Consider the following 25,789-nt stretch of genomic DNA (forward strand, 5'->3'; position numbering starts at 1 on the left):
CAAAGTAGAGCTGAAACAATTAGTGGATTAATAGGAAATGAGTCGTCATCTATTGAATGATTCATTGTTTGAGTGGTTTTCAAGCAAAAATGACAACAAAAAATGACGTTTTTCTCTGTATTATATTGTAAATTAAGTGTCTCTAAGTGGACTGATGATCAAACAAGACATTTGTAGACGTCACATTGGGCTCTTAAGAACTGTGATGGACATTTAACATTTCTAAAAAACAATTGACAGACTAAACGATTTATTTATTAGAGAAAATAATTGTCACATTACTCAGTAATGAAATAAATCATTAGTTGCAGCCTTTATGCTAAAATAGGAGTCATTGGTAACTTTTCTGAGATTAAATTGAGGTTTAAACAAACTGAGTCTCACCAGTATTCAGATGCTCTTAAAGGAAGGACCAGAGATTAATTAATTCATATGTTTTTTAATGTATTAACTTTTATTTGGGTTATTTCTGATGTAAAAAAGAAGCTGGTTCTACACTGTAGTGTAACGGAATACAACATCCGGGTCACAGGTCGTAATCTTCATTTCTCCAGCTATTTCCGCGTTGTACGCATATTAGCATTAAGCTACCATCTCTTTGGAAAGTGTCGTTAGTTGATTTCTGTAATTTATTCAGATACGGGCCGTTGTATTTATACGGATGCTACTTCGACAAAAGGAGAAAAGCTTTCGAGGTTTTGGGGCAGAAAGTGTAAGGTACACACGAATGAATGTTGTCTGTTTAGATGTGCTCCTGTTTTAGTACGTTAGCCTGTTTAGCGGTAATGGGCGGCTAACTGGCTAGCTCCAAGCACCGTAGAGCTATAACGTTAACAGGATGTCAGTTATAGTTAATTATGGTCATGTTTGATGGGGACGACACACTGTGTGTGTGTGTGCGTGTGCGTGTGGTCAGAAGATGTGTGGACTTTAGCATCTTTAACGTTAGCAGATGTGTCAAAAGCGAAACTAACGCAATTTATTGTTACAAATAAATTATGATTTAACATGGATGCTTAAAAACAGACAAACTGAGACGATGATGCCAGAGATATAACGTTACATGTTGAACTAGTGATGTGTCTGTATGTGGCACAGACTAGGAGAATACATTGAGTCGTTATCAACAGTGATTCAGCCTTTATCCCTTTGAAGTTTATTTTAGCTTTCGATTAAAACACTGTTTGCTGTTTCACTGAAAAAGCCTACACAGTTGTGTTTACAAAACAAAACTATGAATTTTGTGGGGAAAAACAATCGAGAATAATTAGTATCTCACTGGTTATTCTCAAATAATATGTATTCATGGCCTCATCTTTTAGGCTGAACAGAGTCAATGGTCATGAAGACAATCCAAAGAGTTTTTCATACATTTAAAATATAATTTATAAGGATTGTATATATCTTAAATAAATGACTATCATAAAGTAGAATACAATTGAGCAAAATCATATTTTTTAGTAATTTGCTTTAAAAAGATTGAACCCCATTCAGTAGATTTCTGTGGAGCCTTAAACCATCTCACAGCCTTCATCAACAGTTGTCGTCATGTCACCTGGATGCTCAGTCACGTGATAACAGGTGGTTGTATATTAGGGAGAATGAAGAATGTTTCAAGTCACGTCAAATGTACAAATACTGTATTTGTTTCTCTGTCAGACATGATTTGGTTGAAGGGACCGGCTGTTGTGTTTTCTGGGAATGAACTTGTGAAGAATTTGCACTCCAGCTAGGCCCAGGGCAATGGACCGGCCTACAGTAAAATGTGGAGGGACAGTGTAACATTTGCCACAGTTATGACACAGACGTTGAAGTGTGAGCGCCATGCAGCTGAGTCACACTCAATGAGACCGCATATCAGGAACACACAGCTGTGAGCGTGGTCGGCTGAAGAGCTGCAGCTCCACGATGAAGCAGCAGAGAGACCTACAGGGCCCTGACTTCAGTAACAAGATTCACTGTTTACAGCATGGGAGCTTAACTCAAGGCATCGTCTAGCTTTTCACTGTTAAAATCAACTGTTGGTCAGTAGGACCAGGTGCTGCCATGCAACAATGTGTAATTAGTTTTATCTGTTTGACATCTTCAGTTCTTATGTGTTCACCTGGTTTCCCACAGGGTGTCAGTGCTGGTCCTGGGTCGTTGAACGGTTCATGCACAGAGCAAAGAGGCTGAAAACTGAAGACCAAACAGAAGACGGCCAGGAAAGGTAGGGGACATCCAACCCCACAGCTGTCAGAATCATGTTTATTTGTTTTTAATTTTCCAGATTGCAATTTTCTTTGCTGATTCCGTTTAGTTTTTTTTGAAGTCGGACCTGCAGATTCCGGTGTTTGCCGACTAACCGATGAGCAGATTTTCTTTCTTAGAACTATAATTTACAGCAAAGCACCAGAATTACAGCACCAGACTAACTGGCCTTTGTTTTATATTTGCTTTGATTGAAAAACAATCTTGACATTAGTAGATTTGATGATGTATTAAAAGCAGCTTAGAGCTAGTGTTAGGAAGGTAAACAAGTCATAATTCCATCTCAATTTGTTATAAATTGTTGTGAAAACATATCCTTCAAACAACGTCAAAAACTACATTTTACCAGACTTCCATTGAACACATCACGATAATGTTAGAATTTGAACGTCTCTTTTCCGTCGGGGCAGTACATGTGTGTGGTAATAAACCCTTAATTTATTTTCCCCGCTGCCTCTCTCTCCTCACAGAGCTTCTGTTGCTTCTGTTGCATGTCCCGTCTCATTGTTAAAAGCCACTCTTACAAACCATTATGTTGGGGCGTGTTTCCGGGTTGAGGAGGACCCTACAGTGTGCGACTGGATTGTTGCGTTGCTGGATTATTTGGAAGAGAGAACGACAAAATTGACCCTATCGCCCGAAAGGTTTTTGTGGAGTAGGGAATTGTTTTCTGACAACATAATCTCTGATGTCGTCTACATTAAAAAGTGTAATTCAAAGTCACACATTTATGGCTGGAGTGGCAGCAGTCAAACTCTATTCAACAGATCGCCATTGCCATCCATAGTGCCACACTGCTAGCGTGGCAAATAACATTAAAGGATTTCTTTAATATGCTTTGACCACGTTATCCAACACCTACATTATAGGATTAGTAGACCAGTAAATAGGCTGTTTTCTGACAGAACGTCTGCCATCCTCAATCAGAGATATACACATGTTTGTAGTGTTACTTTCCCATTGTGATTTACTGTAGATGTATCTGATTAGTCCGAGTTCCTCCCACAGCATCAGGCAGGCACTGGCAGGCATGACCGGGGTGGACGAGCTCTCGGACAGCACAGAGGTGGTGGAGATGGAGGATGTGAATCCCACCCAGTTCCAGGTGGAGAAGCAAACGTGGGACGGCCTGCGGAAGATCATCCACAACAGCCGCAAGAACACAGGCGTGGTTATCAACAAGGCGCCACACGACTTCCAGTTCATCCAGAAGGACGAGACGAGTCCGCACTCCCACCGCATGTACTACCTTGGTGAGCTCGGGGACCTGAAAGCTGGAACCTGTCACAGTTGTTGGAATATGTATTCATCTTCAGGCAGATAACTCGTACAGGAACGCCATTTTGCTCTCAATCAGTTAGATGTAGCGTGTGATAGCCTTTCCAGAGACCCGTAGGACCCACACACATGGTCGCTCGGTTGTTGACTAAGCGTCTCTGCTCTCACAGGAATGCCTTACGCCAGCAGGGACAACGCTCTGCTCTACTCCGACATTCCCAAGAAGGTCCGCAAAGAGGCTCTATTGGTTTTGTCATGGAAAAAGATGCTGGATCGCTTTCAGGTGAGAAGGATTTTTAGCCCACTCTGACACTTTAATGTGACTATCCGAACCAGATTCAAACGAGGGTTATTGTTGAGAGGATGATTATGAACCACTCCTTTTCATAAGAGCGTCTCTCCTCACAGAGCTTAAAACTACTGTTGTAAATCTTCCCCTCCACCACTTGATTTCATAAACAGAAGTTGTTTTTGCTGAAGAGAGAGAGAGAGCAGATAAGAGGTTCTATTTATCGGTACATAGCATTTCTCTCTTAAATTAAGTCCGGTGATGTTTTCTTACCGTCTGTTTGTTTTCCGTGCCCTCTTCGACTTTGACCTCGCTCGGGCCAGAATTGTCACATAGTGTGTCCTCCTGTCACCCCTGACCTCAGGCCAGCCCTCACCACGGGGGCTTCTCGCGGGAGGAGGAGCTGCTGCGAGAGAGGAAACGCTTGGGGGTGTCTGGCATCACCTCCTATGATTACCACCGACCCAGCGGCCTCTTCCTGTTCCAGGCCAACAGCAATCTGTACTATTGCCGTGACGGCGGAAACAACAGCTTCACTGTGAGTTAAAGGATAATAAAGCAAGACTTTCAGTGTGACTAAAGGAGAATATCAAGGTCTATTAGCTTGAACAGATGTATCTGTTTTGGCCTATTTGTCATATGCAAGTAGTGACATCACAGAAATGGCAAAGATATGGTTGAGGTCATTTGGAAACAGGGTTTCATTATTACACAGTTTGTCCACCAGGGAGCACTGATACGTTTATTTTTCAACTGTACAATTCCCCCTCACTACATACACCATGTATACACAATTCGGAACAGCAACCAGCTGTTATATTCATTGTTAAAACATCTTTTTATTTCCATAAAATGTCAGAAAACTGCTTCAGCTTTAGTCAGAAATCTTTCTTAACCAAAAATAGAGGATCTTTATCATTCCTCTTTTCTGCTGTGAGGTTAAGTATTTTTCTAATATTTTAAATTGAATATTTAGCTGAGGAAGTGGGAGAATGTTCTCAACCTGAATAGGTCAAACTTGATCCAAAAATCACCTAATTCGGATAGACATGTTTTTACAGAAAAGTAGCATTATATTAAAAATAATATACACAGAATTTAGTTTTTTAGACAATTTCTTTCATCTACCATATACCTCAGTGAAAGATATGAACAATTAGATACCGCCCTAGCCTATCTGATATGTTCTTAGATTTTTTTGCACTCTGAAATATCACTATTGGTCTGAAACATCCTCGTCTTGGGCAGATTTTGTTTTGTTTTTTCCGTCTGTTAATGACAAATTGTGCAACTACAGCAGCTGTGACCTCAGATGTCTGTCGACCTCTCTGTCTGTGCAGACTTCTCCCATGGACCCTGTTGAAATCAAGAGCCAGAGTTCAGGCACACGCATGGACCCAAAGATCTGCCCCGGGGACCCCAACTTCATTGGCTTCATCAACAACAATGACATTTGGGTGACCAGCATTGAGACGGGGGAAGAGAGGAGGCTCACCTTCTGCCACAAAGGTCAGGATGGAGACAGTCGGGTGTTCCTGGAGAGTGTCTTACCTGGTACTTTGAAGTTTTCACACATCGTTTTATTTTTCTCTTAGGTATCGATAACCCAAAAGACGACCCCAAATCTGCCGGTGTTGCCACTTTTGTCACGCAGGAAGAGTTTGACCGTTTCACCGGATACTGGTGGTCACCAGCTGCTCGTGAAGGTGAGCGTGAAATACAAACATAGATTGCTGTCGTAGCTCTCTTAGCAAGGAGGCAATCAAATGAAGATGGATTACTATTATTAGATACTTAAATAACACACATTTATTTATATGAGACTTCACCTGTGTTAAGTTTTCAAATGATTCTGATACCTACCGGCTTGCAGTTTTGTCTTGTAAACAAACCCGTCCTTTACTGGTTTCTCTCTGGTTCAGAATCAGATGGTGGTAAGACTCTACAGATTCTTTACGAGGAAGTGGATGAGTCTGAAGTTGAGATCATCCATGTTCCATCTCCGGCTTTGGAAGAGCGGAAGACCGACGTCTACAGATACCCACGCGCAGGTACACTACACTACAGTACACTACACTACACTACACTTCACTCACTCACTCACTCACTCACTCACTCACAGCTTTTGATTTATACATTTTGCATTTGTTGTTTCTTGGTTTTGTATGATAAAAAGAAATATGCAGTAGGCAAGTTTTTTTAAGGATGCCCTAGAGAGCTACAGGTCAAAAACTCCACGGGCTACTCTGTGCATGTATGTTGTGTAGCTCATTCAATACAGCATGACTTATTAACTGAAGTCTAGAGTTATAGCAGAAAGGTATCATGTGGATTTTTATGTGGATACGCAACTCAAGTTTTGTTTTGTGTTCAGGCAGCAAGAATCCGGATATTAATCTCAAAATAGCAGAAATCCGGACAGACAATCTTGGCAAAGTAAGTGCTTGTTCAGTGCCATAAAACATAGTTTACCAGAGAGTTCATCAGAGAGAAGTTCAAATGCCAGCTTCTTGTTTTTTTTTTCTCCCTCAGATTGTCAGCACGCAGGAGAAGGAGTTGCCTGTTCCCTTCACCAGCCTGTTCCCTAATGCTGAATATATCACCAGAGCCGGATGGACAAAAGACGGCAGATAGTATGTTTTTTTTTTCTCTCTCCAAAACCTAAAAAACACAACTTTAAAACCACCACTCGTAGTCTTTAAACTTTGCAGAGTCCCTCTGCTGCACGTGCCTCACAGCTCTTCCTCTTTCTGTGTGTCAGTGCATGGGCGGTCATGATGGAGCGACGGCAGCAGCGTCTCCAGTTGGTGCTGCTGCCTCCGGCGCTCTTCATCCCTGCGCGTCAGGACGGAGCCAACAGGCAGGAGAGCCTCGAGGCCCTCGGAGACACCGTCCATCCCTTCATCATCTACGAGGAGACCAGCGACACCTGGATCAACGTGAGGCCCAACACCACATCATTCTAAAATCTTGCAAAAATAGTGCAGTCTTCAGTGGAAAAAACACATCGTGATTTGTCTTTCAGGTGCACGACATCTTCCACCCGTTCATCCAAACCAGCGATGATGAGATCAGCTTCATAGCAGTAAATGAATCAAAAACCGGTTTCTGTCACCTGTATAAGATCACCTCGGTGTTACAGCTGGGCAGCTACAACTGGGCCAATGGATACGTGCACTCTGAAGGTAACGCCTTCAACAAGCACATTCACAGTCCAGGTGCACCAGACAAAGTGTCCCCCTAGAAGGAATCTTTACTTAATTTATTGACTTTAGTGACGAGCATGTATTAATTCATATTTAGAGTTTAAAAAAAAATAAAAAATCAAAGGAATCCTTTGTATACCTTGTAGTTTTGGTCTATAATTTAACCCAACCATACGGTACCATACCAACTTATTAACTCATAAAGCCCAATTCATAAAATCAGTTTGGGGAAAACATTTTGATTTGGTTTTCTCATATATGAGCCACAACGTTTTTCAGACTTTCGATTCTGTTGGTCTCATTTTTGCCCGTTTCGTTTCAGTTTAATTTTGAGTAGTTGGTTGTCTGTCGTAGTTTTTGTTTTGCAGACTTATTTCAGTTTTGGTTTTATTATTATAAACAAATCCTGAACTCAGTGACTCATTTCAACATATCTGTGTTTCCATGAGGCACCACAAGCAATGAGATTAAAGGTCAAAAATATATTCTGGAGCCCTGTCACGAAGAGCCTTCAAATGCGTCAACAAGATCTTAAATCAGTCCTAAAACATGGATGACATGTGACATGTTAATCTATGGATGACATCGCCCAAGGGGACCATATACAGGGAGAACAAAATTGGTCCAGGAATTGACCCTTGAGGCACACCATACTTCATATTAGTAAAAAGACAACATGAAAGGAGACTCGCAACTTGCTGTTTAACAGACATGATGAGAACTAGTCTCATGCGGTACCATATATGTCCACCCAGTTCCTCAGTCTATCTAAGAGGATGTCAGGATCAATTGTTCACAGGCAGCACTTCTATCCAGTAGCACAAGAATTGTACACACGCCTGCGTCAGCATTCATTAAAAGGCCATTTCTTACCCTGAGGTGCTGGCTCAGTACTATGATATTGATAAAAGTAATGTAATGATTCCTTTGTTGTAAAACAAGTCAGTTGATGCACCTGTCTTCTCTCACCAGATGATTTCAAGTGTCCAGTCAAAGAGGAGGTCACCATAACCAGTGGGGAGTGGGAGGTGCTGGCCAATCACGGATCGAAGGTAAAGCCCCGCCCACATATCTGTTCAAGGTGGCTGACGTTTAACGGTTTCCGTTCCAGAGCAGCACAAGTGAACCACCGCATCCGCTCATCAGAACACTTTGAGTTTAACATAACGTTTGAGATGCTCTGCTTGATGTGCAGTATGTCTGACATGAGCAGAGTTAACGGTTCTAGGGTTTGTTCTTCGGGTCTCCTGCATCAAGAAGTTAAATAAATTATATTTTTATGAGGCCTTAATAATTTGTAAATTTCACAAAACAACAAGAGTAGTTGTCAGTTACAGGTAGTAAATAACAGGTAGGTACTGTAACTACAGCAAACTAATGAAAAAGCACTACTTTAAAACAGGATGTTGATTTTTTCTTTTCTTGTGTTTTCTTTTGGTTTTTTTTCCAGCGTTCATCAAGTCCTCAGATTTGGGTTGACGAGGCAGCAAAGCTGGTTTACTTCCAGGGAACCAAAGACTCTCCTCTGGAGCATCACCTTTATGTTGTGAGCTACGACTCGCCGGCTGAAATCGTCCGACTCACCAAACCCGGCTTCTCCCACAGCTGCTCAGTGAGCCAGGTATGTACCATCAGTGATGCCTGGACCTGAACTACAAATACACATAAATCATCCACCCGCCACCCAGCCCAATTCATTTTTTTCACTGACTTAGAGACCTGGACAACACATCCGCAATTAACTAGAAAGTTAATTTCTATGAACCTCAAACAGACATAAAACTGTACTTTTATTTGTTTATTCCATGTGTGTTAAAAGTGTTCAGAGGCTATTTCACTCCTGTTTCTGACACAATCTTATTATAACATTATTTATAAATTTGGCACAAAATATCACCCATTAGCACCCTCAGAATAGAAGTATTGGCTTTCAAAATACCACGAGTATAACCTTAATTAAGAAAAATAAAAACAATGTCAGTTTGTGATCCTGTATTCAGGTGTCAGCAGAAATATAAATTGTAAAGGATGTAATTTAACCTTGTATTGTGTGATTTATTTTCTTTTTTTCATACAGACCTTTGACATGTTCGTCAGCCATTACAGCAGCTTGACCACATCACCCTGTGTGCACGTCTACAAGCTGCAGGGCTCAGACGACGACCCGCTGCACAAAGAGCCTCAGTTTTGGGCGAGCATGATGGAGTCCTCTGGTACTAAATACAGTTTGTTTACAACAGATCCAATATTGTGTGACAGTTTCTTATCCTCTATCACCTGTTGAAGATTACACTCATATCTACTGATTTAAACTGAGTTAATGTTCAGACTTGTGTACATTTCCAGGTTTTCCTTCCGACTCCAGTCCTCCAGAGATCTTTAGCTTCACGGGGCAGTCGGGCTTCGAGCTGTACGGCATGTTGTACAAACCACACAACCTGGTCCCCGGCAGGAAGCATCCAACTGTCGTCTTTGTTTACGGTGGCCCGCAGGTTTGATCTCCCCCACTGTCACAGTAGAGTCATGTCATGCACACGTAGATGTTTGCTTTTGATACTTCAATTACATTTTAATGGTAAAATGCAATATTTTTGTCGTCATATCATCATCCTCATGTTTTTTTGACCAATTGCTTTTGCTGTAACCATGTTTGTTTGTTTTCCTTCCAGGTCCAGTTAGTGAATAACTCTTATAAAGGAGTGAAGTACCTGCGTCTGAGCACGCTGGCTTCTCTGGGCTACGCTGTGCTGGTCATCGATGGACGAGGCTCCTGTCAGCGCGGACTCAAGTTTGAAGGAGCTGTGAAGGACAAAATGGTAGTTAACACATTAAAGACTCATGGAGAGGAAGGAACCGAGTGTTTTATTTACAGTTTATTTGTTTTAGCCCTTTTAAAACTTGTAGTAGAAGTAAATGTGTGTATTGTAATGCCCGGTGAGTGACAGATCTGTTCTCCTCCAATCAGGGTCAGGTGGAGATTGACGACCAGGTGGAGGGTTTACACTACGTGGCTGAAAAGTACAAGTTTGTGGACCTGAGTCGTGTTGCCATCCATGGCTGGTCATACGGAGGCTTTCTCTCCCTCATGGGCCTCATCCACAAACCTGACATCTTCAAGGTGAAAGCCATTAACGTCTACTCTCTTATTATGCTAAAGGATGTGCAGTAAGTGAGTATGAGACTGAAAGGCTAACTTAGACCCTATTTTCCATGGTTTTCGGTCTAAGTGACCCATGGGGACCATTATTTTTAATAGATCCAGTATTGAGGGGTATTGCTGTACCGGCAGCTACAAAGCTACAAAAGTGAGCAGCACCAATACCACGTTACTTCCACTAAAAGTGCTTGTTTGTGTCTGACAACATGATGGAAAGGACCCTACAGGGAAATATAAAGTTTTGCGAGCTTTCAGAACGAGACTCTTTCCATAATATCAGACACTTCCAATCATCCTGACATGGTGAACACAAGCACTTTCAGTGGACTAGGAGTGTCGTAATTCTCCAAAATCCATTATTCAATTTCACTTTCAGTTTTATGGTCATGATTCAATTAGATTTTAAACTTAGTGGGCTTTTTTTTTTTTTTAAAGTGCTGCTGTTTGACTTCCTGTTTGTGTTTTTTCAGGTTGCCATTGCAGGAGCTCCAGTGACGCTGTGGATGGCCTATGACACCGGCTACACAGAGCGATATTTGGACACGCCTGAGAAAAACCAGAAGGGATACGAGGCTTGTTCTGTCGCCCTGCACGTCGACAAACTCCCCAATGAGTGAGAGCAGTCATATTATTACATCATGTTGTACGGCACCTTCTGTCAGCCGCCACCTTTGTCCAGCAAGGCTGTTTTTTACAGTTAATGTCACAAAATAACACAGATTGTTGATCATTTGTGGGCTCAAGTTAGAAGTAGACGTCAAAGTGCACGGTTTAATTTAGTTTCTGTATTCCTGTTGGTATCAGTTAAATTGATCCTACATGTTTATATGTGAACAAAAGCAAAGAAACTAAGAATTGCATCTCTCTGTCAAACAAAGGCCCAACCGACTGCTGATCCTGCACGGGTTTCTAGATGAGAATGTGCACTTTTTTCACACTAACTTCTTGGTGTCTCAACTCATCCGGGCAGGAAAGCCTTACAACCTGCAGGTAAGAGGGTTCACTTATTTATACTGACTTTACTGAAGTCTGTGAGAAAGATGTGCAACAAAGTCCGACTCTATTTTTTTTTTAATAAAGTCTAACGACGCCGAAACTCCAGCAACACTTGTATAAAGAACAACTTTGTCATGAGCCAATGCGTTTTGCCTTCATCCTCCAACACATTACAAAGCACATTGAAGTGAGTTTAGCAGAATCCTTGATGATTGGATGTGGGGTTTTTTGTTTCCGTTTTTCCAGATTTATCCCAACGAGCGACACAGCATCCGATGTCCAGAGTCCGGAGAACATTACGAGATTACGCTGCTGCACTTCCTCCAGCAGAACCTCTGATAAGCCTTGCTACACACTGACCTTCCCTTCCTTGCTTCTTAACCTCCTCTCCTTGTCTCCTCTTTCCCTTTCTTCCATTTATTTAAACCTGCATCTTCTTCTCCTTTCTCTCGATTTTATGATATTTCGCTGATAAGCTATGCCATACCTCATCACACCTCAAGAGTTGTGTCGTCAGTCTTAACGGTGCTGAAGCATTTTAGCATCAATAAATGATGACAAGATTAATTTACAGATTTTTAGAAGCATCACCATGAACGAGTCACTCGCTGAGAGAAAGTAGTCTACACTGTATTTTACAGTGTAGGGAAATCTGCTGGATTGCTTTCAGCCCCAAAACCAACCGAGGGCGCCGTTCGTCCTGAACAAACGGGCTGTGTAAAAAAATTAATTGATGTTTAGACAGAACTTTGTCAGCAATGCAACAAGTCCAGCAGTGGACCTGCAGCTCTTGTTTTACTGTCTCTTTTTCTTACAATTCCTTTTTTTATTGAACTCTCACGTTTCACGTTTTTCTGGGACCCGACGGATGATCGTCGTCCTGTGTCTGTGAATAAACACTGGAGTGATGTTAGCAAACGTAGAGCTCTATAAGAGCATACAAGCTCTCAAGCCCCCTTGTCGTATACTCTGTGCTATCATAAAATACTTCTTATGTGCTGTGCCACACTTTGGCAGATCTACACGAAAAAAAAAATCACATGCCACATTTGTTTTTTGCTTAGTGTTGAAAAATATTTGTGTGAATTATTATGCATTCATAAAAGGTGGAACTATGTAGCGACCTGTTGCTGTTTCACTCGCTTGCTTAAATTTTGTGGGGAGCTTCTTTTTCTTCTGCTGCTGCTGAGGAATTTTGCACATATTACATATATTTGCCTTGGTGCCAACACCTATAAGATGATGTATGACACAACTGTTAGCAGTCTGAGGTGCCTTGCTCGTATAGTATAAATCAGGGAATCTGTCTGAGGACCTACGACAATAAAATGCCTTGTTACGCATGTGTCTGATGAACATCTGTCAGATGAGCTACCGTCACCTGTTTATGGTTAAATGTACTCTCAGATCATGAAGAAATAAACAGAAGTGAACTTTTTTTTTCCCCCAAAAGTCTTGTCACCAAATGAAAATCCAATTTTTTTTAAAAGTATTTTAGACGTAATTCTTTTTGGTAAAATATCTGAAAATTCCTCTGACGGTTCAGGCAGTTGGTAGATAAACAGTGTGAGGCCTTTTGATGTTTGAGTTTAGGGGAAAGGAGATGAAACAGAACGGGATTAAATTAGATACATTCAAAAAATATGAATCACCCTAATGCAGCAAGAAGACGTGTGTAAAAATAAGAAATGGCACAGAAGTAAAACACAGGCCCAACAAACCATTTCACATTAATAACAAAGTGAGAAAATCATCTTAAGGAAAGTTATGCTCTAGAGAGAGATAATAATCCTGATACCAAATACACTTGTGAGCGTTCTGCCTCTTGTTTGAACACACCGGTGGTCTTTCTCATTTCCCCAGCAGGGAGCAGTAGTTTAAAAGAAATCATTTTCAACCCCTTTGTCCAATACGTTAAACAAACATCACACTATGTGCCAAATATTGTAACGTAATAAAGAATGCCCTTAAGAGACATTCATTCAAAATCAGATTTCAAGCGACTCACGTTAACCATACACAAACAAATTTATGTTTATTTACATCACACCCCAGATGTAGGATTCTCCAGTAAGAGGCATTGTTTTCAATATAATCATGTACAGCTTGTGGTTTATTTTGACCTTTTTATAAAGACTCATGAATTTTTATGAAATGCGTAACTCATACATGTACGTAGACGGTCATTTGAAGAACTTGAAGTGTAAAATGTGTTTCTTTGTATGGTTTTTCATTTTATTGAGAAGAAGTTTGCTGTTACGCCTTCAAGCAAGAAGAAAGAACCAAGACCTATTAAACTTTCAAAAAACTTTATTCTCATCCACTTCATATAAATGAAATATAAAATGTTGTATAAATGATGAAGATAATACACTGTGTAGTATTTAAGTAGAAAACTTAAAACACATACAGTAAGTATTACAAAAGAAGCTCAAGAAGCCCTTATAAAGGGAATAAACAACTGTCAATATGACTGAACGTGTCCACTGTGACACTTATTGATCGTATGGCACAGCATAGAAATATCTGATGATCCAGTGCCTGTTAGGAGAGATCATTAATTAGTATTAAATAGAGTCGTGTTTTCTTTGGTCCTCTGCTGTTTGAGGCAGACTGATCTGCTTATTGTTTTATTGTGGCGGGCGCGATCTTCAGAAGCGTGGCCTTCACAGAGTTGTTTTGTCCCTTTGTGGACGACCAGAACATCTCCTGTCTTCTGGAGCGCTGCCGTCTGAGCACGCTCGGCCTTCTGGGATATCTGCCATTGAGGTTTGACTCCCCGCAACTACTGAACCACCAACCACCTGCAACAAAAGAAGAGCGTTTTTATAGCAACATTTTTGTTTCTTTCTGATTATTCGTGGCACTAAGCCACTCAGACAGTTTGTATGTGTTGAGGTTTCGTACCTGAGAGCAGTTCAGCACAGTTCACATCTGCAGCGAGGTCGTTGTCTCTGTCGGCTGTGGAAAAAGGAAGACCGGATTCTTCGGTTGTCATTATGTTCTCCTGAGCCCCGGATGAAGACTCCTGCTCCAGGTGGAGAGCAAACTTCTTCTCTTCTCCTTCAAGTTGGAATCGATAACGAGCCTCCCGTTGCTGCTGCTGCTGCTCTCCCACCCAATCAGAGAGCTCCACCTGCAGGACGTACTGGCCTTGTTTGGAGAGCGAGTGGATGTTCTCCAAGCCCAACCAAAACTCACCTGAAAGGGAAGAGAAATGTTGAGATTCATTTAAAATTTTCACTGAGGTTTAGTAATATTTTAAGAACTTCTTTGAGCCAAGTTTCTTACCATTCAGGTTGCCAAAGCCTTTCTTATAGCTTTCCCACAGCTGGTTGAAGTTGTTGGAGCCGTCTTCACGTTTCTGGATCACAGTCCATCCACCTTCTGCAGAGAGAGAAAGAGAGAAAAGATTGAGCTAAAGAGGCTTAGCACACAAAAATACTTGACTTTTTATTGTATTGACGCCGTTTAAATTTCTTAGGGATCATGTATCGCTGATATGTGCAACCTTTTGAGTTTAAATTTCTCCTCTTTGTTGGGCCCTCTCTGGAGTGTTTTTTTAGACTGCTTTATGATTTAAGCTGTTGAGACAGGTGTAGTTTTGGATAAAAAGTTGCCACACTCGGCCTTTAGCTGTGTAGCCGTGTTGTTGTAGAACTAAAACTGGAGAACCTTCAGGGAAAGCTCCTGTGTGACTCACCTGAAGTCATTTCACAGAGGACGTTGAAGGGCCGGGAGCTCTGTGGTTGGATTTTGTAGACGCCGCTGGCTCGCTGCCCTCGTACGAACAGATCGTGACAGTCTCTGGCCAAACCTGAGGACAAACCAGAACACAGAAAACTGATCAGATGATTGAGGTTTTCGTTCAGGCTGAGGCATCAGAGCCAGTCAGTCGGGCTCGGGTTTGATTTTGGACATTCAAATCAGTACATCTGTAAAAATGTGTTGATGAATCTGGTTTTCCGTGTCCTACAAACATACAGTACAGTAGGTGTGTTTAACAGCTGCTGTCCTCTTTTTCTCCTGATCTTTGGACTCTATGTGAACTGCTCTGCCAGCGAGTCAAGTGTTATAAATTCAGGTGCAAAGGTGATTTTTTGTTGTTGTTGTTCCTATGTCACTTCAGGATAAATGAATAGCTCCTGTGTTCTCTTTCTGCAAATGGTTGCAAACTGAATGTCGTTTGCTGAACTGCAGGTTAAAGTCTTTTCAATATCCTCTCTCATTCCATTCCCCCCCCCCCCCGGAGCGACGTTGTCTCCATCACTTTTAAACTTTCTTACCTGATGCGTCTCTGCTCAGCTCTTCTGGCTCTCCCCTCAGTGCCGTCTCTTCATCTCTCCGTCGGTGTGATTTTACTCTCTTGTGTGCAACCTGGAGGTCAAGAAACTATAATGAATCACTGACAATCATCTTGTTAATTCTTTTGGTTTGAGGTCGCAGTTTTATTCTCTCTCACTGGCTTCAATCCTACGAGGCTCACCTTGATTTGCAGTGTTTGCAGGTGCAGACTCTGCTTCTCCAATTTGTCTTGTTGCTGCTTGATTTTCTCCACCAGCTGGTCAATGCGTCTGTTCTGAGCCGCTACCAGTCTCTGGAAAAATACAATGTCTGGTCAGCTTCACAGCATCGTTGTGTTTTCAGGGGTACAGCTTTGTTTCAAATGTAAACAAACATGGAGGTATTTAGATGGGGAACAAGTTTACATACTGTAGGATTGTGTTTTGTAACTAGCACTAGTGAATTTTGTTTTCAGAAATGCTCTTTTTTTTTTTTTTTTCCTCACCTGGATAAATGAGACTCCTGTGTGATCGCTGTTGTTGCTGACCAGTGTCGGCTCTTTGAGAACCTCCTCCACCTTCTCCTCCAGTCTGTCCATCCTGGTGTGGATGTCCTCGCTCTGTGTCTTCACCTCCTCCACCCTCACCCTCACCCCCTCGGCCAGCTCTGCCGCCAGCCTCTCCCTCGCTCTCTCCTCCTCCACCTCTTTGCTTCTCGCCTTCAGAGCTTCGTCTTGCTCCTGCTGCTTCCTCTCCAGTTCCGCCACCGTGCCGTTGAAGGCCTTCAGTTTGGCGTTGACGTCTCTCATCTGGGCTTTGGTCTTGTCCACATGCTCCTTCAGACCCTGGCCCAGCTGCAGGAGGCCGTGAGCCAAAATGTTCACGTCGTCCCAGGAGGCGTGTTTGTCCCGGCCAGGCTGAGCTCTTCTGTCTGTGGGGAAAGCGACTGCTGCGTGCACCAAAATGGTTAACAGCAGGATGAGAAGCAGTGGCATATTCATCTTCGTGTCCGCTGAGTCTGTTTCAGTATGAAAGCTGGTTTTGATGTCTGTCTCTGAACAGCACTGAGAGATTTTTATAGCTCAGTGCTGCAGCAGAGGGCTCTTCTGATTGGCTTTTGGAGCTTGGAGGTGGGATGACGGGAGGCTGGGGGAGTGGAAAGTCTTTCATAGTAGTCACCCTTATGCAGACTTGGCTCATGATGCAATGAAAGGTCTGAATCTTACTGATTAAACACTCGCTGATGGAAGAAGTTGACATGGATGGTTTTATTTTCAAAGCTCAAACTGAGCTTTTCTACCAAAGTCTGCTTTTGATTTTTTGTTTTTTGTTTATGACAAAAGTAAAAAAATAGTTTGACACATTTTCTTACATGTCTTTTTTTTCTAGCTGTGCGCTTTGTAGTTTCCATAAAATGACTCAAATATTCTATGTAGAGCTGAACCTTTTAAACTTATTATTTTCATTTTTGATTCATCTGCTGATTATTTTCACTTAATTAACTGATTTATCATCTATGAAATATCAGAAACGGCAAAGATTACATCACAAGGTGACATTATTGGCTTGTTTTGTCTGACTAACAAGTCAAATTATCATCTAAGACCAAGAATTTTCACATTTGAGATCCTGGAACCAGTACATAACCCTAACAGTACAAAATGACTCAATAGTGTCTGACTTATCAATTAATTGGCTTATTGTTGTTGTTCTATGTAACATAATTATCCTGTATATCACAGGCGTTCATTCGTTCATATTCTATTTGCATTAATGAAGTATTGCATCTAACTTTTTGCATGCATTTAACATCCCCAACACACTGATTGTAATAAAACTATTTATCTACTGTGTTTTCCATATTTCAGTTAATTCAACAAGATTTAATCCAAAACACCCAAATAGCTGTGTAGTTTTTATTATTTTGGTAAGTTTTGTGAAGAAATTCAGATTGATTAAAAAAAAAAAAAAAAAAAGAAAGTCAAAATAGTTCAGTTTTGTTGAATCGTAAACAACAAGATGTAATCTCCAGATTTTGGATCTTTGGCCTCCACAAATGAAACACTGATATTCAATATTATTGTTTATCTCAATGAGTGAAGCAGGCGAGCCGCCGCCTGTCTTCAGTACGAAGTATTCAGGAATGCTGGAGAACATTTAAAGATGGAGGAGTCAGTGTGAGAAGTAGGGGAAAGTTCAACCCTCAGGCCTTTTTACACACACGGTCCTGGCGACGAAGTCCAACAATCACTCACGTAGACACGAGGCACGGGGTGTAGCTCACTGATGAGGTACAGATGCCACAAGATATGCCAGACACTGAAACACACAAACGCACACACCCAGTACATTATGGAAAACCATGGCTTTGTGACATTTATAAGAGTATTTTACTCAGACAAGACAAAATTATAAATGGTCAGATTAAAAGGGATTTCTTAAACTCTTAAAGTTATGATGCACTAAAAAGATTAGTTAATAAGTTAATTACAAACATTCTACAACTATCTGCCTTTTCTTTGTCTATTGTGATAGTAAACTTAATATCTTTGAGTTTTGGGCTGTTGGTCGAAACCTTGCGTTGTAAACTGTGATGGGCATTTTTGTATTCCCATATTTTACAAACCAAACAATCTATTAATCAAGAAAATATTTGTCAATAGCAAAAATACAAATAGTAATTACAGCGCTAATCAAAATGTCAACATGAAGAACTCATAAACATCTGAATATAATAACTAATCTAAGAATCTACAGACCTGATATCCGCTCCGTGAGGCTGTACATCATGTTACTATGCTAACATGCTAATGTTACCATGTAATGTAATTTAGCATGTCTGCCATCTTAGTTTAGCATGTTAGCAAGCTAACATTTGCTAATTAGTACTAAACGCAAAGTAAAGCTGAGGCTGATGGGAAAATCAGCTCTACATGTATTTTCTTAAAGCAACAAAGTTCATAATATATTATTAATATTGGAGGAAATAGAATGTTATCCTGTTGGTGTTGCAAGAGGAAAGGTCAAGAGATAATAAAGTTATTACAATTCATCATTAGGGGAACATGACAATTTATCCAATAGTGGTGCAGACATTTCATTCAAAACCACAAATGTGATGTGATGAAAAGTCTGGGTTCACTGAAGTCATTAGGATTCATCCTCTTTAAGCCATGAATGTTTGAACCAAATCTCATGACAATCCATCCACATTTTGAAACTAAACTTTAGATCTGTCTCTGCAGTCATGAATGTTTCTGATGAAACCAGACGGCCAAAGAGGAGCTATACTTTGTTGCACAGTTACAAAGTACAGTACGATGAAAGTAAATCAAACATTGACACTTGAACCAGGATACTTGATTTCATTTGTTTGTATTCGTAATAAAGCCTTGGCCTCGGGACATTTACATCATATTGTTTGTACTGTGCGTGTCTGATTTGTGATCCAGTGCACGTATCGTCTGTGCTGCAGGCTGCCGTCCTGCACGTATCCCTAAACCTCCTGCTCTCAGCTTACATGAGGCGCAGCTTTGTGTCCGCAGCTCTGTTCAGAGTCAGCCTTGGGTCTTGTTTTAATGACGGCTGTTTCCTGTAAATGGGAATAAATATTCAGGCTTTCAGAAACTAGAAGATGTATTCAAATATATTTGTGGTGGTAGTTATAATATTTATCCAAATCTTCAGTTAGATACTGACATAATTATCACCTGAATCTGTTGCTCCACTCAGCTCTACCAAGCTTTTTTAGCATCTTTCAGCTCATTGTTTTGGTTTTCTGGAACACACGTTAATATGTGAGTATGGCAAAGTTCAAATAATATTAACAAACATTGTACACATGCATTTCGGTATCTGTGACTTAAATGAGGTGAATGACACTGAGCGGCAGATATCTGATAATATTGTCCCGACACATCAGATAACTGGTTATCTGCAGATTAGTTCATCTCTACAAATCATACTTTGACAGTTTTCATCTTCCAAAAACATCCAGAAACATTCCTGAACCCCGAGGTCATTTTAACTGGGCAGATTACAACAACACAGCATGTACCATCAGATCTGCACATGTACAGCACATGAGCTTCCATTACGGGGCGGGGTGGTGCTGGTGGGGGTAGACCGTGTCTTCAGGCACCAGTGGGTTAGTGTGTGAAAGGTGAGGCTGTTGTCACGTGTCTGGTGTGTTGCATCAGCCTCTCAAGGAAAGAAAAGATTCCCCAACTCTCTTTAGGATCTGATGTGCTCAGCTTGAGGGCGAGAACAACCAACAAAAGCGTCGAGAAGAGCTGCAGCTGGATCAGAATTTATTTTTAACTTTTGTTGTGATCTTCAACCTCGAGTGTTTGTGTAGAGTTAATCAGTCACCTTGAAAGATCAACACGGCCAATTCACAAAAGCAACAGATGAGGAAAAACCATTGAAAAACTATTGACAGAAAATCTAAAATTAGCGTAACAGAGATTTGGGATTTGTTTGATTATTAGGCATTTCAGATCGTCACAGATTACAAAACTTTGTTGTTGTTTTCAGATATTGGTGAAAACTGTATGATGACTGTATATCCAATGTTCTTATTATTAGTTAAGTTTTTCCAGCAGTTTTATTTCCCTCAACTAAAATACATTCTAGTCTAGTATGATTTCAGATCAACATGTTGACAGAGATGCTCATGCGTAATGTTTTGCTTAACTCAGTGTTGGCATGCACAATTAAAGGTTAGTAGTTTCATATGTTTAGGAAATTAGCTTTTCTTATCTTGAGTAGGATGAGAAGATCGACACCACTCTCTGAAAAGTGAATGGGTGTATTTGCCAAAATGTCAAAAGTAGTAAAAGACTAGTACTAAAAGACTATTTTATTTCATCACAGTTCTGTCTAATTCATTTTCGATCTATATTTTTTCAACTAAGGGACACAAATCAACAGAAAAAAGAAATACCATAACTTAATGTTAATGTTTTATACTTATTTATTTGGTTTATAATGGTATATGTCATTTTTGGAAAACAGTCTTTAGTCCTGTCTCGTCTCTTTTCTGTTTTCAACATATGGGAGTCAGCTCAGTTAATTTGGCAGAAAAGCAAAGTGTGTGAAAGGTAACGTTTGTGATGTCATGGGGGATTCATAACAAAGCAGCTGTTATTTACAATTCAAAGGTTGATTCTCCGCTCATTCACATGCATCACTCTGACCTTTTACCCAGTTTCCCCTCTCGCAGCATCTGTGTCCTGGTGTTCCCTCTTGCTTTGGGACCGGTTGCCTCTTTTTTCCTTTTTTTTACAACCTGATTCTCTAGCTTGCACTTTAACCTAGAAAGCGGCGTTGTTTCCTCGAGGCATCCACTCCCTGATCAAAGAGTATAACAGAGGTGAAGGCATGTCAGTCAGAGGTGGGCTGTGTAAATACCTTTCCTGTTTTCTTCAGTGAGTTAATGAGGTTTTTTATGGCTACTGTGAAACACTGAATGTATAGTTTTATAGTGATTTAAATCAGCACTACTTTAGGTTCATCATCCTGTATCTTACCGTTAAATGATCTGCTACACTAAGTAAATAAAACCACTTATTATATTTATTTTTAGCAAATGTATAGTTCTGTTTGTAACCAAGCTTTTTATGTAATTTATATATTGTTTGGGCTGTTGTGATGGCGATGTCAGGTCCACCACTTTGATCCAGACTGAAATATCTCAACTATTCCAGGGATTGCCTTGAAATCTCATTCAGACATTCATGATCCCCAGAGGATGTACAGCATTTTAATGACTTAAGCGATTCCTCAGAATTGCACTTCAGCGGCTACAGCAGGTCAAAGTTATTACTTATCCTGTGTAATATTTTGATATCTAGTAGATGAATCGAATTTAAATGTTGTACATTCATGGTCCCCAGAGGATGGATATGCAGGTAAATACAATTTGTATTTGTCTGATTCTTACCAACCACTACCATTTTTTTCGTTCACTTTTTCGGATCAAAATCTAACTTTTGACTTCAACTTTTATGCATCTTACAGTTAGGTTTTCTTTAGGATGAGCGTAACAGCCTTACAAAGATGCAGCGCTCTAAACTAACCAGTTGGAACGACATGTTCGACCACGTCTGCAGGCAAAGTGTGCATATAGCTGGACAACCATGCACACTTGAAGGAGCGAGGTAAACAGTCAGCCATCGTAGAGGGGGCCGATAATAGCTTGATTGGGGATAACATTTAGTTGAAAGACGTGTTGCACTCGGTTGTAAACATGTAAAGTGGCAGAAATATTTGCTTTTAAAGTGAAAAAAAAGACTAGAGAGAGAGAATTTCTCACTTCCGTACACTTTTTGACCATCGGACAGGCAGCAGAAGCATCCTGACATGTTTAATCTTGTTTAGACTAACTTGAGCAGTCGTAGGGTACAACTTGGACCGGCGCTGTTTTACATGACACCTCCCTGTATGATGTCTTTCTTTTACGTCCTGTTAAGACAGGATGCTGGTTCCTCATTTCAACAAGCATAAATTGAACAATAAATCTACACCTGACAATCTGTCTAAACTCATCTTTCAACTTTCTCAGCGTCTCATTGCATGAAATACCTCGCCGACCTCTGCTTCATTTCTTAAAATGAAACCCTGTTTGACCTTTTCTTTGTGGTGTTATTCATCAGGTATTAACCTTTGCTTCAGTCAAGAAAATTACTCACATGGGGCTTCACTGGTTCACTGCACCCACCATCACATTACTTAACGCTCTGCTTGGCCGTGCCTTCTGCTGTAAGAGGGTCAAATCACTTCCCTTACACAGTTCACCTTTTACCCAGAAACTGGTAGGAAAGCCTCTGGTGTGTGAAAATAACTTTACTTGTAACCACATGCAGATTTCTTATTGATTGTTGGTTTTTCCAGTTAGTTTTCTTTGCTTTATTGTTTTTTATGTTTTGGGATTAATCTTTCAATTATGAGAAAATAATCCAAATTTGTTTTTAAACATGGCCCAAATGTTATATAGTAATATCGTAGTCATCAGAAGATTAAAAACATCATCAGGAGACATTTTACAAAGTTTAATCACTTGACATATTAGTTTAGTTCTATTTGTTATATTTTGTAAACGCATATCTAGAGGAATCGTTACTGGTAAGTTGCTGATCACTGCTACTTTGCACTTACTTATTATTATGTGTTTTGTATTGTGCCAAAATTAGTTATCTTTTTTTAGTTAGTGAAAAGGGCCTCTGGATGAATATTTAGAAAATAAAGACACATTAAAATAATCTGCTGAAACCAAACTTGATTAAACATTTCATAATTTCTTTTTTACTGAATTTCCATTCAACATTCCAACAATAACTTCAGTTTACAGCAAATACATACACAATACCAAAAGGGAAACAAAGCAATACTAGAATATTGTAAAGTCGTACACATCGACAGGAAATTGTCCAATTTCTAAAATAAAGCAGAAAAAGCTTTCTAGATCTAAAACCTTCTGCTTTAGCCAAGACTAGTGTTAGTTATTGGAGTTTGACATGTGCCACTGAATCCTCCAGCCAGCGTTTATGACATGATGGTGGTTCAGTCCCTTTTCATTTGAAGATAATTAGTCGTGTAGAAAAGGGCACAAACTTAGCTTTGTTAGCTGTGACAATAAAATCTTCAGGGACCATCACTAGTATGGACGTAAAAAGGTTTTGATCAATAACTGTGACGCAGTCATTTGAAAGGGAAAACCATTGTTCAGCTGCAGACAGGACCAACACATGTAGCTGTGGATGTCCCAATCACGCCCCAAATCTTAAACAATTCTCATCTACTCATGAACTAATCCTGAAAGTTTGCTGCTGGTCAGGTGGAGCTCTTGAAGCTGTAGTAGCCTAACTGCCAAGGCATTTCTGATCTTTATACACAAACATTAGTTTAATACAATGTGCAAATCAAATCAAATTTCACATTGAACTTAAACATCAATGAGATGGATACTGTCACCTTCTTATACACTACAGTAAATTATTAGAAATTGATAATAAAGACAATCTTAAATTGCAGCCCCTAATTTTATGATTCATGACTTGAACTCGTTTTTCTGAAGCCAAACAAGGAGCTCCTTTCCCTCCTCAGAGGCCTTGAAACATCTTCCTGTTTGGCCTCGCCTGGACTCGCCTTCGGGCCGCAGTGAGGAAAACATGTTTTGTTGCCAGTGTCTCTGGACTTTGATTTGAACGTGAAAGACGGGTGTCCTTCTATCTCCATCCGGTCAGTGCCATTCGCTGCTCAGCTGGGAAATTGCTTTCTGTTCTGATAAAGAGCTGCTGGTGTTTGGCCTCCAACTCTTTTTTCCCCTCTCTGGTTGCTCACTGTGTGTACAAAGGTTTCTACAAAGTTACCGACACAGAATGATAGAGGTCAAAGTTCAATATTTTATTGTTATGTCGACACAGTTGATAGGAATTTGTCTCAGTACTCTAAAAAACATCAATAACAGTGAAAACAGTTGGCACATTTCTCCATAAATGTATGATAACATGATAAAACCCTACTTTGTTCTGTTCTACTTTTTTCTTTTGAAGTGCTTGTTGACTGATGCTTATGGAATTTAAAAGTGTCTGGAATCTTCTCCCCTATCTCTGTTATTATTTCTTTGATCATATAGCGATGTTTACAATCAGGCTGTTTTCCCTACACCACTCCAAAAAATGAAAACCCTTACATAAATGGTGGGGCCTCCAGGTGCTGCAGGATTCTGTGAAGGCACATAGACACAGCTTCCTCGAGACACACTCATCTTATGTAATCGAGAAAGCTCACCAGAGGATGTTCTTCCTCAGACTGCTCCAAAAAAAGATAAGCATCCTCCCGAAGGTTCGCACCCAATTCTACGGAGCCACCATCAAGAGTGTCCTCACCTCATCCATCACTGTGTGGTTCCCAGCATCATTTGCCAACACAAACCACACGCTGGAACGCATTGTGCAAACAGCCCGGTGGCTCATAGGCCAGGAACAGGTGCCTGTGAGTGTTCTGCACGATGCCAGAGCCAGAAAGCGGGCCGGTAGGATAGTGGCTGACCGATCAGTGTTTGCAGGAATTCCTGACATTTTTATGATTGTCAGACATGCTATACTATGACTTCAAAGAAATAGTTGACATAATATGCAATGACTTTTTATGACTTTTTTCAACATACTATACTTAGATTTTTTTATGACTTTTTACTTACATTTACTTACTATAGGTAAAAATGTAAATACAGCTATTAAAAAACTAACTTTCACATGTAAAAATTAGAGATATAGTAGCTAAATGTACTTCTACTTTGTTACTTATCACCTGTATAAGAGGGGAATAATAACCACTGACTAAATATATTAAGTAAAAATGTACTGTTTCAGTTTTGTTTTAATAATCTTCTAATAAAATGATAACTAAATCTAAAACATCCACGCATGTGTTCATTACTTGCATTTAAATGAGGCAACAAAATAATAAACAATATTTTTTTATTCAATTTCCTATTGTGTCAACCTATTATATTGAATGTATTTATCTCCTTTAACATTTACAGTTTCTTTAAAGCTGCAATGATAGTTGTGATTTGTGGCCACTTGGGGGCAGCAGAACACGCTGTCAACACAACAACTCACTATTATATCTTTATAAAGTCGTCAAACAGTTGCTTATTTACAGAGCTACAAGGCAACATCATTATATAATTAATTGTGTTTCTGGTCAATATGAATCTACCCTTAGCTGTGTTTGGTCCATGAACTCCTGAGGGACATATCTGTCTCTTTACCATCACTCCTCCTGTCTCTTGGTGTGTGTGGTGTTTTGACAGTATCATGTTGAGGGTTGTTTCTGCCGGAACATGATATTAGCTTCAAAGCTCAAACTAATGTTTCTCAAGTCAAGAATTAACATTGACCCTTAACACGAACCCCATATTGCCGCTTGACATATAGACCTAATAAATCCTTTAAATCTAAAGGACTGTTCATAAGCTGAAAGATGTGAACTGAACATGAGCCTAATTTAAATGACTTTAGAAGTAAAAAGAAACAGCTTGAGCCGGATGCGGTGGAAACTAAATAAGAACATCCCTGTTTAAAATCCTAACCTAAAGTAACTCCAGCTGTGAAGTACAGGTATAAAGTAGCCTTAAAATAAAACACTTAAGGAAAGTAAAAGTATGCCTACCTCCAAAAATGTACTTTCCAGCACTATTAAACAGTACTATGTTGTGGACTGTCGGTTTCAGGTACACAAATGCTCTGACTGCCTTCAAACTGAAAGACAACAGCGTCCTCGTCTGCTTGATGGACGGTATTGTACTTTCTGATGTTTT

General features: G+C 40.2%; 2 protein-coding genes across 3 annotated transcripts; one reads left to right on the plus strand and one right to left on the minus strand.

The window, feature by feature from the left end:
* Window positions 1–575: 575 nt before the first annotated feature.
* Window positions 576–13,472, plus strand: LOC306695338 (dipeptidyl peptidase 9-like). 2 transcript variants are annotated; one of them, XM_079158562.1, is made up of 21 exons: window positions 576–717; window positions 2,119–2,209; window positions 3,259–3,503; window positions 3,699–3,811; window positions 4,182–4,355; window positions 5,158–5,326; window positions 5,413–5,523; window positions 5,740–5,868; window positions 6,192–6,253; window positions 6,350–6,450; window positions 6,579–6,756; window positions 6,843–7,002; window positions 7,996–8,075; window positions 8,474–8,644; window positions 9,101–9,236; window positions 9,370–9,515; window positions 9,693–9,839; window positions 9,989–10,141; window positions 10,651–10,793; window positions 11,059–11,170; window positions 11,423–13,472. In XM_079158562.1, the coding sequence occupies exons 2-21, from the start codon at window positions 2,154–2,156 to the stop codon at window positions 11,513–11,515; spliced, it is 2,679 nt and encodes an 892-aa protein (XP_079014688.1). In that variant the 5' UTR covers window positions 576–717; window positions 2,119–2,153; the 3' UTR covers window positions 11,516–13,472. The 2 variants fall into 2 exon arrangements, with proteins under 2 accessions (XP_079014688.1, XP_079014689.1); XM_079158563.1 differs by having other exon boundaries at window positions 576–712.
* Window positions 13,473–13,528: 56 nt separating this feature from the next.
* Window positions 13,529–16,649, minus strand: LOC306694473 (angiopoietin-related protein 4-like). The gene is made up of 7 exons (XM_079157351.1): window positions 15,966–16,649; window positions 15,663–15,773; window positions 15,463–15,553; window positions 14,880–14,993; window positions 14,468–14,563; window positions 14,084–14,377; window positions 13,529–13,980 (listed from the first exon to the last, which is right to left on the minus strand). Exons 1-7 carry the CDS (start codon window positions 16,458–16,460, stop codon window positions 13,799–13,801), a joined length of 1,383 nt encoding a protein of 460 aa, XP_079013477.1. The 5' UTR covers window positions 16,461–16,649; the 3' UTR covers window positions 13,529–13,798.
* Window positions 16,650–25,789: the final 9,140 nt, after the last annotated feature.

This window comes from Pholis gunnellus (genome assembly GCF_910591455.1).
Source record: "Pholis gunnellus genome assembly, chromosome: 4".
In the NCBI taxonomy this organism is placed as follows: Eukaryota; Metazoa; Chordata; class Actinopteri; order Perciformes; family Pholidae; genus Pholis; species Pholis gunnellus.